The 16,045-nt window shown below is 43.4% G+C and overlaps 1 protein-coding gene across 1 annotated transcript in view; it reads right to left on the bottom strand.

Annotated features, from left to right (window-relative positions):
• HYDIN (HYDIN axonemal central pair apparatus protein) overlaps positions 1 to 16,045 on the bottom strand; it is a 2,443,906-nt gene that overhangs the window by 177,894 nt on the left and 2,249,967 nt on the right. The window contains exon 100 of the mRNA XM_030205004.1: positions 3,116 to 3,314. Coding sequence (XP_030060864.1) covers positions 3,116 to 3,314 — 199 coding nt within the window. The remainder of the gene's footprint in view (positions 1 to 3,115; positions 3,315 to 16,045) is intronic.

Genomic DNA, 16,045 nt, shown 5'->3' with positions numbered 1-16,045 from the left:
ACAAGGTTTAAAGCAAATGTCCTTAATATGTAATACTTGGTAGCAATAATGAAACAGTGATGGAATATTCATGTAGCAAGCAGCCTGAGCCAACAGATTTATTTTCCACTGGATATAATTAACTTTATATGAACTTGGTGGCTAATAGTGTACTGAATTGGACAATGTTGCCACATTTAGACTAAATCTGGACAGAACTTCTGCATGAAGGAAGCCCTTCCCTCATTATTCAATACCTCTCTGTGAAATAGTAGTAATAAAAAAAGGCAAGTGCATTTTTAAAATATACCACTGCATTCCACAAAATAAAAGGAGCACGTTCCCACATGCCATCTTTTTTCTTTTGATGTAGGCACAGGAAAAAAAAGATGTTAAATGCTCCTAGGTCTCAACCTAATTAATGATTTTTTTAAATGGTACTTATAAATAGTAAGTCTGATTGTTAAGCACTGAAACTCATAACATTATGTCAGTTTTGTTGGCCCTTTACTAGGTGAAAACATCTTTGCACGAATACAGGGAATCCCTATAACTAGTCCCTCCAAATGACACAATGATTTACAATTTAGAACTAATTTACTACTCTAATGGATGAAACCAATGCTTCCTCTTTGTCCGTATGCTGCACAGGCCGGCATGCTTGAAATTATAAGATCAAATAAAAGTGATACGAACAATAAAGAACAACAACGTGGACAGAGCAGCTCATAGGTTTCCTTGCTTTGTTTTGGGTAAATGAGGATGATGGCTGTGGCGCATGGAGAGGGAAAGGGAGACTAACCTCATGGGCTTCAGCCCTCAAGCCATCTCCTGTTCTCAATCTAACCTCCTTGGTCAGCTTCTCCTACTTGCAACCCTTCTGGCTCCCTGCACCACTGCCCTTCTTCAATTTTCCAGGCCACTGGCAGTGTCAATGAGGTAAGCACACTGCCTTCAGTGGTCCCGGAGGCTCTCCCTCTGTTGCAGTGTCCTGCCTATGTGGGACAGGAAATTGTAGCAAAGGGAAAGCTTCCAGGCTGCCAAAGGCAGTGTGCGTACCTCACTGGCACTGCCGGTGGCCCAGAAAATTGAAGGACAGCATTGCAGGAAGCAGAAGGGCAACCAGTAGTGCCCAAAACACAGGCACTTGACTGGCCACCAGGGTTGGAGGGGCCTGAGGCTGGAATGGGAGAACCTGGGCCCCCAAGGCCTCCTGTAGCTACGGCAATGCTTAAGACTAAGAATGCACACATTTATCTTATGCATGCTCATTTTGGCTATCTTGAAAATCTATCTTTGGGCTCCCAGGACAGACTTGGGAAGCCATGGTTTAAGCAATATTAACAATATGATATTGTAGGACAACCTAAAGTAGAGGCAGGGCTGGCTCAACCTATGAACCAGGTGAGGCAATGGACCAGGGCACTGGTGGTAAAGGGCACCAAAATCCCAGTCTGGCATCTTCCCTCTCTCTTCCCTCCCCTCTGCGGGAAGGAAGAGAGAGATGCTGGATTGGGATTTGCGATCTTGGTGCCCCTTTATCTCCAGCAATGGGGGTGGGGACTTCAGCTAGATGGGGAGCTACTGGCTCAGGGGCTGGGAGGTGTCAATACAAAAGTTGATTCAGGGCACCGTAGTCCTTTGAGCCAGTCTTGAGCAGAGGTCTTCACTAATTTTAGTCTGGGCTGACAAATATCTTCTTATATGAAGCCACAACACCGATCTATGCATGACGACATCCATCAGAACATCTAGCCTTGGTCACACATGCAGAACCACAGATAGCCCCTCTTCAAATACAGGATAAGTGACCGCAAACTAGAAGTACTAATGCAGACACAAATTAAACTGAACCCCTAAGATGCTAGACTCTGCATGCAATGCAGTACCACAGAATAACAAAGAAATGTATTTTCTCCTGTACAGTTCAAAACAGCGAGAGCTGATGTAAATTCTCCAATCACTAAACTGAAAATAAAATAATTTTTCATAACTTTGCTATCTAGTGATTTTACTTTTATAATCGACATGTTCCCAGTCTCTGATTCTGTTTCCCTCTGTTTGTGCTCTGAACTCTGTTTCCAGGGCCTCCTATCCATTTGATATTTCTTCTCTCCCCTTTTTTCTTCCCTTCCTACCTTCTATCCATTTTTTGCACTGATCTTTCAGGTTCAGTTTTCTTCCATTTCTCTGCCTCCTTCTCAAATCTATTTAGTTTTCCATGTCTTCTCTTCCCCTCCATGTGCAGCATTTCTATTTTCCCTTCCCTGCCCTCCATTCATGTTCAGCACCTCCCCTCTTTCTTTCTTTCTTTTTTCCATGCCCTATTTCCAGGATCTCCCCCTCTCTTTTCTACTTCATGTTTGGAATCCCCCTCGTATTCTATCATTCCTTGCCTCTCTGTCCTTCATCTCTTCCTGTTTCTTCCCACCCTACTCATCTATTACTGCTCCCTTTGTTCTACGGTTGCAAACTAGCTGGTTTTTAGCCAGCCTGGCTGATATTTCAATGGCCAGGTCAATTGCCAACAGACCCTCAAAACTGACAGTACAAAAGCCGGTCTTTTTGTCCCCAATGCAGACACTGAGGCACTGTAGTGTCTCCCTCTCCCTTCCTCTCTCGATGCAGCATCTCTCCCTGTTGACTCTGTTTCTACCAGCCCCCCCCCCCCCCGGTCCATCCAATGTCTCTCCCTATGCATTTCCAAGGTCCTGAAAATGCCTTTGCTGACAAATGACACAGCCGCAGTGATTCAAGCAAGCAGAATTCTCTCTAGAGCTAGTGATTCAGCGTCTGCACTGGGGCTCTGTTGGATGATGTCATCCACATCTGGGACTAACGCGGCCTGCTTGCCCTAGGAGAACATGCAGTAATTGTTAGTAAAATCATCCCTTACTGAATAGCACTTGAGTATGTCCCTTTGACAACAGCAGATATTTGCTAAAACTTTATATTCAGTGGCTATCTACTTAGAAGTGCAAACTTCTAAAAGTAATCATGTTCTTGGCCATTTTTCTAAGTTCCTTTCTGCAAAGATCAAACAAGGATTTGGAGTTTGTTCTCCTAAATTATCAAGACAAGACATTTCTTTGAATTGGAGGTTTTCCCCAGCCTTGACATTGTTTCCATCTCTTACCTTCATCTCAGCTCCCTTTCCAAAAATCTCAATTGTCTGCTGTGAGTGCCCATTGATCTCAAAACAAAGTTTTTCATGGTACTGAATAGCTTCTCTGGGATAGAAAGTGATAGGAACTTCCATCTTGTCTCCAGGAAGCAGAACTTCAGCCTGGAACTCCACTTCCAGGTAGGCTGTGTTGATGAACAAGCAGTCTATGCTGTGAGAGATGGGAGAAAAAGATACTTAATAAGCCCTATAAGTGTGTAGCCCAATAATTTTCATTTTGTATTGTTTCTCATTTCATTTACAGAAATTTATATTTTGTTTGTTTTTCCATATACTTAGCAATATTGTTAAGTGTGCAAATTGTTTTGGAAAAATGATGCACTCAACGATATTTTGCAAGGAGTTCATACTATTTACAAACATTGGCGTCTCTAAACAGAAATATTTGGGGAGGGCATCAGGGGGGGCAAACTAGGTTTGGAGGGGGACAAGTCAAAGCGACATTTATACACATCATGCACCCCTCCCCAAACCCTTTTTATGAATTAGCAATATAAGATGCCATTAACTTTTACGCATAAAGAAAGCCTCCCCTTCCAGTTAGATTCGGCTACCAGTTAAAACCACCATTTTAATTGATAGCATCATGCAATAAATTCTTCTGTGTGCAGTGAAGTCTGGATTCTCTACAGCACAACTGAAGTAAACAATAGTAAATTCTATGAGGAAATACAGGAATAAAAACCCCCCAAAAACTATTCTTTCAAAAATAAGGAGGAAAAGACCTCATAAAGACAAAGATCCACAGTACTTAGGCTCATTTGTAGTATAGCCACTTTATAATGTGATCAGTCAACAAATAATCATCGTTCTAGAAAAACCTCCACAATTTGTTTAGTAGATCTAACAATGTCGAAAACTTTATAATGTCTACCAATCAATCATGTGTCCAAAACATGCAAAGCAATAATAATAATAATGATAATTACAATAATAATAATGAAATGGCACTTAGCTTGGGGCGCACAGAAAAAATGGCTTGACTGTGTTATATTTTCACAGTTCCACAGGATCCAAGAAATGGATAACCGAGTCTTCAAACTTATTAAAGACAATAGCATCCATTCGCTGTGTCTTCTTCCAAGGTAGGCTAAGGTCCCGACGGTTTCGCAACGGCTTCTTCTGGAGACCTTGCCACAAAGTAACTAATGCTGTAAGCATTAGTTACTTTGTGGCAAGGTCTCCAGAAGAAGCCGTTGTGAAACGGGTCCCCGTCGGGAACTTAGCCTACTTTGGAAGAAGACCCAAGTGCTACACGGTGAATGGGTGCTACTGCCTAGACATTATGAATGATAATTAAAGTTTTTGACATTGTTAGATCTACTAAACAAATTTTGGAGGTTTTCCTAGACTGAAGCTTATTTGTTGACTGATCGCATTATAAGGTGGCTGTACTACAAATGAGCCTAAGTACCGTGGATCTTGGTCTTTATGAGGTCTTTTCCTCCTTATTTTTGAAAGAATAGTATTATTTTTATTCCTGCATTTCCTTATAGAATTTACAATTGTTTACTTCAGATATGCTTTATTTTTTTATGGTATGATTGATCCTTTGTTTTTTTCTTTGTTCTGGATTCTCTACAGAACTGGACAGAATCTCAATATAAACCCTGCACTGCCAGTCCTGTTCTCTTGTTCTCAAACATTCCCAACAGTATCCCTCTGACTGGGATTTTTCACTGTCCTGTAATTGGTTTATGGTTCAACAGGTTGCTCTGATCAGGAAGGGTAGACCAAGCTCCCTTTGAATTCCCTTCCTCCATAGGAAAAGAGAAAACCCTTGATGGAGGACCTGTACTTCATAGAGTTTGTGAAGGAAATGGCCGGGGCTATTTAGTTTCCGTTAGAGAAACAGCCTGGAGCAGAAATACTGGATGTCTCCAATAATTTGACATCCCCTCCCCCTTCCTGGAAAGCTTGACTGTGCACATTCAAAAAATCCTTATGAAAATGTTGAAGACTGAGTCTGCCTACTTATTCACTGGATGGACAGAGATCAAATATGTTCTCGAAGCCAGGAGGATAAGAACTCCTCAGTGGTAAAAAGTCTATCAGAAGCTCTTCTTCAGGATAAATTTGATGACTTTAGATCCATAGCAAACAAGGAATATATGCATAAAATATGTGGCCAAATTTACCTATGATGATTTTGGAAAGAACTTCTGCAAAATTGGCTCACATATTTGTTACAATGTGTAGGAAGAACTCACCAATGTGGCCCATGAGGTAGATAAAGTCAAAGAAAAGAAGGGCCAAATCAAAAATCACTGTCAGACTTTTCATATCATCTCTACAACTGCTTCCAAACTGCCCTTCACATCTACTAGAAGGTATCTAAGTGGAACCCTGTCTCTTCTGAGGGGTGCCTCCTCTGCCACCTTCGTTATCATAGTCATAGTAACATAGTAGATGACGGCAGAGAAAGACCTGTACGGTCCATCCAGTCTGCCCAGCAAGATAAACTCATACGTGCTACTTTATGTGTATACCTGACCTTGATTTGTATCTGCCATTTTCACGGCACAGACCGTAGAAGTCTGCCCAGCACTAGCCCTGCCTCCCAACCACTAGCCCCGCCTCCCACCACCGGCTCTGCCACCCAATCTCCGCTAAGCTTCTGAGGATCCATTCCTTCTGAACAGTATTCCTTTATGTTTATCCCACGCATTTTTGAATTCTGTTACCGTTTTCATCTCCACCACCTCCCGTGGGAGGGCGTTCCACATATCCACCACCCTCTCTGTGAAAAAAATAATTCCTGACATTACTCCTGAGTCTGCCATCCTTCAATCTCATTTCATGTCCTCTAGTTCTACTGCCTTCCCATCTACGGAAAAGGTTCATTTGCGGATTAATAACTTTCAAATATTTGAACGTCTGTATCATATCACCCCTGTTTCTCCTTTCCTCCAGGGTATACAACATGTTCAGGTCCGCAAGTCTCTCCTCATACGTCTTGTAAAGCAAATCCCTTATCATTCTTGTAGCTTTTCTTTGCACCGCTTCAATTCTTTTTACATCCTTAGCAAGATACGACCTCCAAAACTGAACACAATACTCCAGGTGGGGCCTCACCAACGACTTATACAGGGGCATTAAAACCTCCTTTCTTCTGCTGGTCACACCTCTCTCTATATAGCCTAGCAACCTTCTAGCTACGGCCACCGCCTTGTCACACTGTTTCGTTGCCTTCAGATCCTCAGATACTATCACCCCAAGATCCCTCTCCCCGTCTGTACATATCAGACTCTCACTGCCTAACACATACGTCTTCCGTGGATTTCTACTCCCTAAGTGCATCACTTTCTTCGCATTGAATTTTAATTGCCAAACCTTAGACCATTCTTCTAGCTTCTGCAGATCCTTTTTCATGTTTTCCACTCCCTCCTGGGTGTCCACTCTGTTACAAATCTTAGTATCATCCGCAAAAAGGCAAACTTTACCTTCTAACCCTTCAGCAATGTCACTCACAAATATATTGAACAGAATTAATAGTCAGCAAGCTCCGTGCTTTGCACCAGGTAGAAAAGCCACAAAGCTACTGTCAGCTTTCCATCTGGAGCCTTGGATGAGGCTTTGAGTGCATCCATTTGGACACAGCCAGTATCTCTGTAATCATTCCAGAGAATTTTCCTGTTGGGGTGATGTTGAGGATTTACATAAATTACAGGCCCAGTATAATCTTGAACACCTGGGCCTGTAATTTATGTAAATCCTTGAACATCCCTGCCATATTGTCCACCAAGGACATACTTAAGAGGAAACTTCTCTCTTATAGACCAGTGTGATCAAATCCATTTCATCTGGGGAAAACGTACAAGCATATTACTCCCAAGTATTTTCTGATCTCAAAGAAAATGGAGTTCATCCTGTTCTACACTCAAGAGCCTTGAACTAATTCTTTATAAAGGAAAAGTTCAGGATGGCTTTTCTTCCAAAAAAAGAGGACTGGTTATGCTCCCTGGATCTCAAGGAAGTGGACCCACATAGAGGCCCTGTGATTTGGGTGTATCTCAGATTTATGATAAGGAACCACCACTTTCACAATTGCATACTACCCTTCTGTTTAGTATTTGCTCCATAAGTATCACTAAATACCTAACTATAGTAATGGTACACCTATGCAAACTAGGGGTGCACACATTTCCCTACTAGATGATAGAGCACATTTTTGGGTGGGTATTGGAGCCACTAGAGTTTCATCATCAATTACCCCACATTCCCTTGCCCATTAACTGTTGGAATTCAAAGAGTTCTGCTTGACACATCAGGTAAAATCCTTTCTTAAACAACAACAAAAATTATTGTAAAGAAAGTTTATAGACATTGGATTAGGACATGTTAAAGTTGTTGGGCCTGTATGGCATCAAACATATCATGTAAGTCACTGTCTTGGAATATCGTATGAGGGATGCCCAGTATACTTCTCACTACTAGTGGAATCAGGCCACTCAACTCACAAGATGCTATCTGAGTCACCAAGTAGCCTGGTGGCACAGCTATTCAAATCTAGCCAGGGGAACCCCCTTTGAAGTTCCTAAAAATTAAATTGCCCTGACCACTGATTTCATCCAAAATGGACTAGGGAGCTTATATGGAGGGATTCCACACCCGGGGTGTATGGTTATTCATGAGATTCTTCATCATACTTCCTAAAGCTAATGGCAATTTTGGTTCATTCCAAAGGTTTTCAGAGATTGATTGGCCAACAGAATTACCCTAGTACAGATGAATAGCAGGTAGCCATGCACTATATCAACAGGCAGGAAAGAGAAGATCATATCTCTTTTATTGTGGAACTGAGCCACTTCTCACAGAATAACTCTGGGTCACCTACCTAGAAGGGATGGACAAAATCTTAGTGGACAAACTCGAGCCAAGTCTTGCAGCCCTACAAGTGGTTTCTAGATAGAGAGGTACCAAATGAGATTTTGTGAGTGGGGGACATTACAATAGATCTTCAAATGATAAGCAGTAGTAGTAGTAATAATTGGAAAAAGTTTGCCTGGTGTGGTAGAAAAGCCCTAGACACTTTTTCCTGTTCCACACAAAAACTGTTTTGAATACTTTTAAAGCTGCCTTGAGGTGAAGAATCAACTCAAGTTCATTTTCAGTGCAGTTGGTACCTATCCCTACTATATAGAAGGTAAACACATCTCTGTATAGTCTTTAACTTGTTTTTGTATGGGACTTGCTTCTCTTGTAGTCTCTTATCAGGTCTTGTGTAATATCTTAGGAATTCAACATGGTAGTAACCCAGCAGATGAAAGTTCTGTTGGGCTATTGCCTCCTGTGAGCTAAAATACCTGATCTAGAATGTTTGTCTTTGGCTTTTTACCATTTAGAGTTTATATGCAGAGGGGCTCATTTTCCAAGCACTTAGACTTACAAAGTTCCATAGGTTCTAAGTGCTTTAAAAATACATCTCCACGTGCCTTAATGAATTATCTGCTCTTTATAAAATTTTATGACAATAGGGTGGTTCAGCATATTGTGATCAGGCAGGGAGCGTGGATTGGGAATCCGAGGGAGCAGGAAGGAGAAAGTCCCTTTTGTACCCAAAAACCCCACGGGAGTACGGGGCCAGAAGGTCCTGAACCAGGCTAGTTCGGGAGAGCAGCTTGTCTCCTTCCCCTTTGAGGTTATTGGGATCAAAAGACTACAAGTCCCAGCAGTCCATGAGGGAGGCACCGGGTAGGACCAGGAAGTGTACCCACACTACGGGTCCCAGAATCCTAGGGGAAAGGAGGAGGATCTGAAGGGGCCAGATCAGGATGATAGGAGACAGCTGGGTGGGAGTGATCAGGAGGATGGGAGACAGCTAGGAGGGGGTGCTGTAGAGGCAGGGCTTTTTTTTGATGGGGTACTGAGTACCGGCACCTTTTTCATTGTCTGCTAAAATTGACCCATGCAACCCAAGTTTTAAGAATAGAGTTCAGGTTCTACACACCAATTCTGTCTTGTCATAGATTCTGTGACTGGTTGCAGGAGGCCTGTTTATGGTGGGGTGGGTCTTTCAGTGATCACCCCACCCCTGAAGGGTGGCCTGGCATTTGAGTACCGGAACCTTTTTTGCTAGAAAAAATGCACTGTGTAGAGGAGCCCATGGACTGGCAGGCTGGGGAAGGTGGAGGATGGTTAGAGAGAGAGGAGATCCCATGGACATTTCTGCTTTAGCTCGAGTCAAAGGTGGGCAGTTGAAAGGGCTCATCATGGCAACATGGTTCTTTGACTTAATGAAAGGAGGGAAGAAGGGGCTACAGCAGCACTCTAGGTGAACGTTTCAACTGGAGTCGTGTGGGTGGTTGTCAGGTGTTGGAGCTGACAAGGAGGGTGGGACCCTTTCATTTCCCAGGCTCTAAGGGGTGGAAGTGAAGACACGGGTGAAACTGAACCAATTGCATGGTGTATACTAATGACTGTGTTTAGGAATAGGAAAGAAAGGAAAATAACTTTTAACCTGAGTTTGTGACAAGGGTGAACTTTGATAATATAAAAAGGTAACAGGACCTGCAGAGTGGGGAAGGAATACAAGTTCCTTTCCTCCCCATAAGGTGAAGGGGAAGGAAGGAAGGAAGGCTGAAGGGGGGAGGGGGTTGCCCTTCAGACTGAGAGTGATTACTGCCCTGGAATTAAGGATGGACTTTGAAGAGTGCTGAGAGACCCAAGCAGCTGGAAGAGCTGCAGTTGCGGGCAGTGGTCAGAAGCTAGAAAGGGGCGGATAGAGGAGCCCAATAAATCCAGCATCTTAGCTGCAACCTAGGTGGCCACCTGGGTCAGAGCTGGGTGTATCCATTTGAGGTTGAAACCAGACACTGGGGGCCAGAAGGGGGAGAAAGCAGAAGTGACTGACCAGGTTTCTCCCTGTGAGAGGATTGGCAAGCTGGGAGATCCAGCAAATTGAGGTGTCCCGTAGATTACAATATGCATCCTAAATTCTAAGATGGTATCAGATTTCCATCTGAAGGTGCCTTGTGCCCTTGTGTTGCAAAAGTGTCTTAGCTTTCTATTTGGAGCAGGCTTAAGCCCTCAGAAATCTACCCAACCTTTTGTTTTCTTGACTACGGGGGGAGGGGAGGGGGAGGAATTTATCAAGCAGAGTTAGGGTTTTATGTTTAAACGATTTTTATTGAAAGTTCAGCATTATACATCTGCTCAAAACATTGCACTGTATATATTTCACAAACAAACCATGCTGTATGCAAACACTTAACATTAATCAGCATCCAAAAAATATTTTTAAACATTTTCTCCCCTATCCCTCTGATAACCCTCCCTCCTCCCCCGTCCCCTCCAACAGCATTACTAGACCTCTTACATTGACTAGCCAGAGTACTATAGTCTCACTCCCCTCTTCCCCTGTTACCAACTCCCCCCCATCTATGCCCCGTAGGGTCTAGACTCTGATGACCCCCCCCCCCCCCGGGGCGATGGATGAGGTCTCTTTCATAATTTTTATTGATGATTCTGCTTACAAGACATAACCACAAGATTCCAAATATAACCTTTAAATCTCATAACATGTCCTGTGGACAAATCTTACCCATATGAACCAGTCTACTGAATTACCACCTTTCCACCTATCTCCTCCCCCCCCTTCCCTACCCCTCCAAAACTTTCCTCCATACTTCAAGGAACCCCCTTTACCCGAGTCCCTCTCCGACCCTCTTATACTATTCAAACTGTACTGATTACCAATTTAACTTATTATTCGTTTACTGATGCCATCGCCTTCTCAAGGCCGAACTCTTTCCCTCCCTGTCCTTTCACCCACACCTTCCAGTAAGAATTAAAAAACTCCTATTTTTAATTAAATTTGTACCCCGTGCTTTCCCACTCATAGCAGGTTCAATGTGGCTTACATATTATATACAGGTACTTATTTGTACCTGGGGCAATGGAGGGTTAGGTGACTTGCCCAGAGTCACAAGGAGCTACCTGTGCCTGCAGTGGGAATTGAACCTAGTTCCCCAGGACCAAAGTCCACCACGCTAACCACTAGGCCACTCCTCTTTTGATTATTTCTCTACAAAGTATAGAGCTTGTTTAGAACAGCACTTCTTGCTTTGTGTGAAATGTTCTGTAAATAACTGTTCCAAATTTTATAGAAGGTCTTTCTTCTCTTTGGAGTGGCCCCTGCTTCCCGTGCCTCCCAAAGCATATGGAGGTTCCTCCTGCATCCAATGCTTAAGTATACATTTTTTTCCCCACAGCAAAGGCCTTATACAGTAAAAGAACTAAGTTTTTGTCTGATACCCCAGTAGCTTCCCATTTATTTAATAGTATTCCTTTCCAAGAATGCATAATTTTTTGGCCAAGAAAATGCTCTAAGTATTTCTGCAATGTACTCCAAAATGTTTGAACTCTTTCACATCTCCAGAAAGCATGCATAAAAGTGTTGTTCTCTTTTTTACATTTAGAACACGTAGCATCCCGTATCCAGCCTACTCTTGCTGCTTGCGCCTGTGATATATAGCCCCTATGTAGTATCCTATACTGGCTTTCCTGAAGCTCGGCACTACCTACTTGCTTTGGGATGTCTTTTATCAACTTTGCAAAGTTTACTCCCTTCAATTCATAACCCAACTCTTTACTCCATGCCAGTTTAAGTGAATCATATTCACGAGGGGGTATAAGAGATAACAGGACTTTGTGTAGACTAGAGACTGAGACCATACCATAGCCATCCCCTTGAAGGAGATCTCGAAGCTTCCTACCAAGCTTTGTTCTTAATGCTTCTCTATCTAAGCTTGACCAATAATGATGTAATTGTCTATATGCAAAGTAATCTTTATGGGTTATAGATATTCTTTGCTGTAGGTCTTGAAAACTGTATAAATCTCCCTCTTCATTAATTATATGTTCAATTAAAGTGATACCTTGTGCTGCCCAACTCTCGACTAGCCCCTTCTCCAGTCCTGGTTGGAAGTCAGCATTTCCTTGATATGGTAACTGGTCACTAACATTTGGGTTCTGATTCCATATTTTCATGATAATACCCCAAATATTTCTTAAGGGTTGTAACAGTATACTTTTTCTACATATGGATGGTAAGCTTTTTGACTGGGCCTGCAATAAATAGTTTAAATGCCAGGGCTTATATAATGCTCGTTCCCAGCTGGTCGGAATGAACTGATCCGTGTCTAACAGCCAATCCCTGAGATGTCTCAGAAGACAGGCCTGATTGTACCGCCTATCCCTAGGTAATCCCAGTCCCCATTGTTCCCAGTTATCATATAGATATGCTAAACGTATTTTTGATTTCTTCCCTCCCCATAGAAATTTCCTACATAATCTATTCAGTTTTTGTATATCTTTTCTTAATAGTTGCAAAGGCAGCACTTGCATAACAAATAGCCATCTTGGAAAGATGATCATTTTGAATAGATTAATTCTACCTATAAGTGACAGGGGCAGGTGGCTCCACTTCTCAAAAGAGTGCTTTGTATCTTGTATCAACCTATCTATATTTAATTGATATAGTTTTGAAGTTTCCATGGTCAGTCTCACCCCTAAATACCGAAATGATTCATTGGCCCATTTCAATGGGAATTTGCTCTGCCAGCCCCTTACTTGTTCGCCTTCTCTCTGCAACGCTTCCGACTTCTCAAGATTTAACTTGAAGCTTGAGTAGTCCCCATATTCTGCCATACACTCCAGAAGAGCTCCCACTGAAATCCTAGGATTGGTCACATGAACAAGTAAATTGTCAGCGAAAGCTGCAATTTTAAAAGTTTTTGAACGTAGCTTATTGCCCTGTATATCTGGAGTCCTCTGTATATCCCTGATCAAGGGATCCAAAGTCAAAACAAACAAAAGCGACAATGGGCAACCTTGTCTAGTACCCCGATATACAGAAAATGGGGGGGGGGGGGCATTGTTCCATTAACCCACACCTGCGCTTGACGAAGATAATATAGCGCCCTAATCGCCTCCTGAAAAAACCCCTTTATGCCATAGGCATCCAGTTCTCCAAATAAAAAATTCCACACCACTCTATCAAACGCCTTTTCGGCATCAAAGCTAATTTACATAGATGGTATACCTTGATTGTTCACTGCTTCTAGTGTTGTTAATATTTTCCTTATGTTTTTAGTAATATTTCTACCCTGTACAAAACTCACGTGAGATTCCTCAATAATGTCTGGTAATATACGGGACAGGCGATTTGCTAGGACTTTTGCAAACAATTTGGCCTCATAGTTAAGTAGCGATATCGGCCTATAAGACTCTGGCTTATGTATGTCCCGCCCTGGTTTAGGTAACACTATGATCTATGCTAATCTTAACGAATTGGGCATCCGTCCCTCCTTCACTATAGAATTAAACATGGCTGCCAAAGGTAAAACTACTTACTCCTTCAATATTTTGTATAATTCACCTCTGTAACCATCAGGACCTGGTGCCTTTACCCAGTGGACCCTGCTGAATGGCCCAGGATATCTCCTCTACGGCAAAAGGAGCATTGAGCATGTCCAGGTTGTCCCGGCTTATGCAAGGGATAGTCTGTGTCGCGTCCCTCACCTGTGACGCTCTCCTGTCGGCCGTCTTGCGCCTCAGGTCTGCTGGAGGAGGCACTGGCTGGGAGGGGCAGTCAAACGCTGGGTTCCTGCATTGCCCCAGTGGAGTTCTGTCGGCCGTCTGGGCTGATCCGGCTCTCCGCTCCGCGTCGGTGGCAGCTGGGGAACACCGGCCATCTTGGTAGCACTGGCATCTCCGTAGATAGCTCTCTCTTTCGGGCGTGGAGCCCAGGAATGCCGCGGACACTCCCCCAACGCCTGGATTGGCCAATCGTGGCTGGACACCGCCCCCTCCTGCTGGCCGGCCAATCCTGGGTTCTGGGAAGGTTGCCTGATGGTTACGCCTCCTTTCAGCTGTTTCCTGTCTTCCTAATGGAGAGGGCTATTTTAGAGCAGCAGTTTGTGGTGCTCGTTGCTTCGGCTTCTACTGGTGTGGATTCCTGGGCGCCTGTTTCTCTCGCTGTTTGGACTGCCTTCTGCCTTTGAACCTGTGCCTGGACCTGGACTTTGTCTTTGCTTGCTACCTGCCTTTTGAACCTTTGCCTGGACCTGGACTTTGTCTTTGCTTGCTGCCTGCCTTTTGAACCTTTGCCTGGACCTGGACTTTGCCTTTGCTTGCCGCCTGCCTTGTGAACCTTTGCCTGGACCTGGACTTTGTGTTTGCTTGCCGCCTGCCTTTGAACCTGTGCCCGGACCTGGACCTGGACTTTGCCTTTGCTTGCTGCCTGCCTTTTGTACCTTTGCCTGGACCTGGACTTTGCCTTTGCTGGCGGCCTGACTTTTGACGTCTTACCTGGACCTGACCTTTGCTTCTGCAGGGCTGCCTGTCGGGAGGCTTCTGCCTGGACTTTACTTCTGTCTCTGTTTGCCGCCTGCCCTGGTGATTTGACTTGGACCTTTCCTGGGGTCTGCTGCTTGTCTTGGACTGTATCTCAGACCGGTCTCTTGCCTGAGTTCTCTGCCTGCGACCTTCCTCAGGTAAGATCGGGGTCATCCGGCCGCCTTAACTCTGTTTGGGCACTAGGGCTCACTACCTGTCACTACAGGCTTTGACAGTCTGTCCCGAAAGGTACATAGTACTCTCTAATGGGGGAGGGCTTGATTGTGAATACAAGTGTGCATAATACTCTGTCATAATTCTATTAATTTGAACATCCTTATTCTCCAGGGTTCCTCTAGCCGAGTATAATGCATTAATCTTAAAGGGCCCCTGCCGAGGATGTGCCAGACGGGCTAGCAACCTCCCACTTTTGTTTGCATATTTGTATAATTGGTATCTACAGTAAGTATGTTGTTTTTGGGCGCTATGATGGATCCTTTCATTCAGAGTTTGCTGCAGTTCCAAGAGCTGAGTTTTTAATTGTATGCTATGGTGTCTACCATATGCTTGCCTTAACCTTGTTGCTTCTTTTTCCAAGTGGTGCAGCTCCCTCTCCCTGACTTTCTTCTGGTGATTGACATATGCCATAATGTCCCCCCTAAGCACTGCTTTGGCTGTTTCCCAGTATAAAATTGGAGTTTCCATATGTGCCTGATTAGTTTCTTGGTACAACTGGTATTTTTTATTATAAAGTCAATAAAACCTCTATCCTTATATAAATGAGTGGGAAACTTCCATTGAAAACATTGGGGATTTGCTTCAGGTAGTTCCAGAGTTACCATTACCATTACATGATCTGATATTTTCATGGGACCTATACTTGCCTCCCGTACCCCTCCAAACAAATTACGAGAAATGAATATATAGTTGATCCTGGACATGGTGGCGTGTGCGTGAGATAGGTGAGTATAATCACGCTCTACCGGATGTAAAGTAAGCCAAATGTCCACCAAATCCAGGACTTCACTCAACACATCAATTCCACGAGATTCAAGCTGGTTCCCCTTGACTCCCCATGCGATCTATCTAAATTCGGGTTTCCCACAGCATTGAAATCCCCTCCAATCAAGAAAGGAATCCCTTCAAAGCCATTTAAATGATTTAGAATTTTTTTGTAAAAAGCCTTATTATATGTGTTTGGAGCATATATATTACATAGAATTAATGGTTGACGCTCTACTGTTAAATGTACCAACACAAATCTTCCCTCATCATCAGCAATGATTTTATGAGTGACCATCTGGATCCCCTTCTTAACTAACACAATAACTGCTGCCTTTTTGGCCCATGCAGGAGATTCAAAGTAGGATCCCACCCACCAGCGACATAATTTTTGGTGTTCTCTGGCATTTAAGTGTGCTTCCTGGAGGAAGGCTATGGATACTTTTTGCTTGTGGAGTGTCTGAAGAATTTTTTGTCTTTTAATCGGTGAAGAGATACCCCCTACATTCCATGTCATTGTCTTAAGTGCCATTGCATGAT

The sequence above is a fragment of the Microcaecilia unicolor genome, chromosome 5, assembly GCF_901765095.1.
Source record: "Microcaecilia unicolor chromosome 5, aMicUni1.1, whole genome shotgun sequence".
Lineage (NCBI taxonomy): Eukaryota > Metazoa > Chordata > Amphibia > Gymnophiona > Siphonopidae > Microcaecilia > Microcaecilia unicolor.
This window is presented reverse-complemented; position numbering and strand designations above follow the sequence as displayed.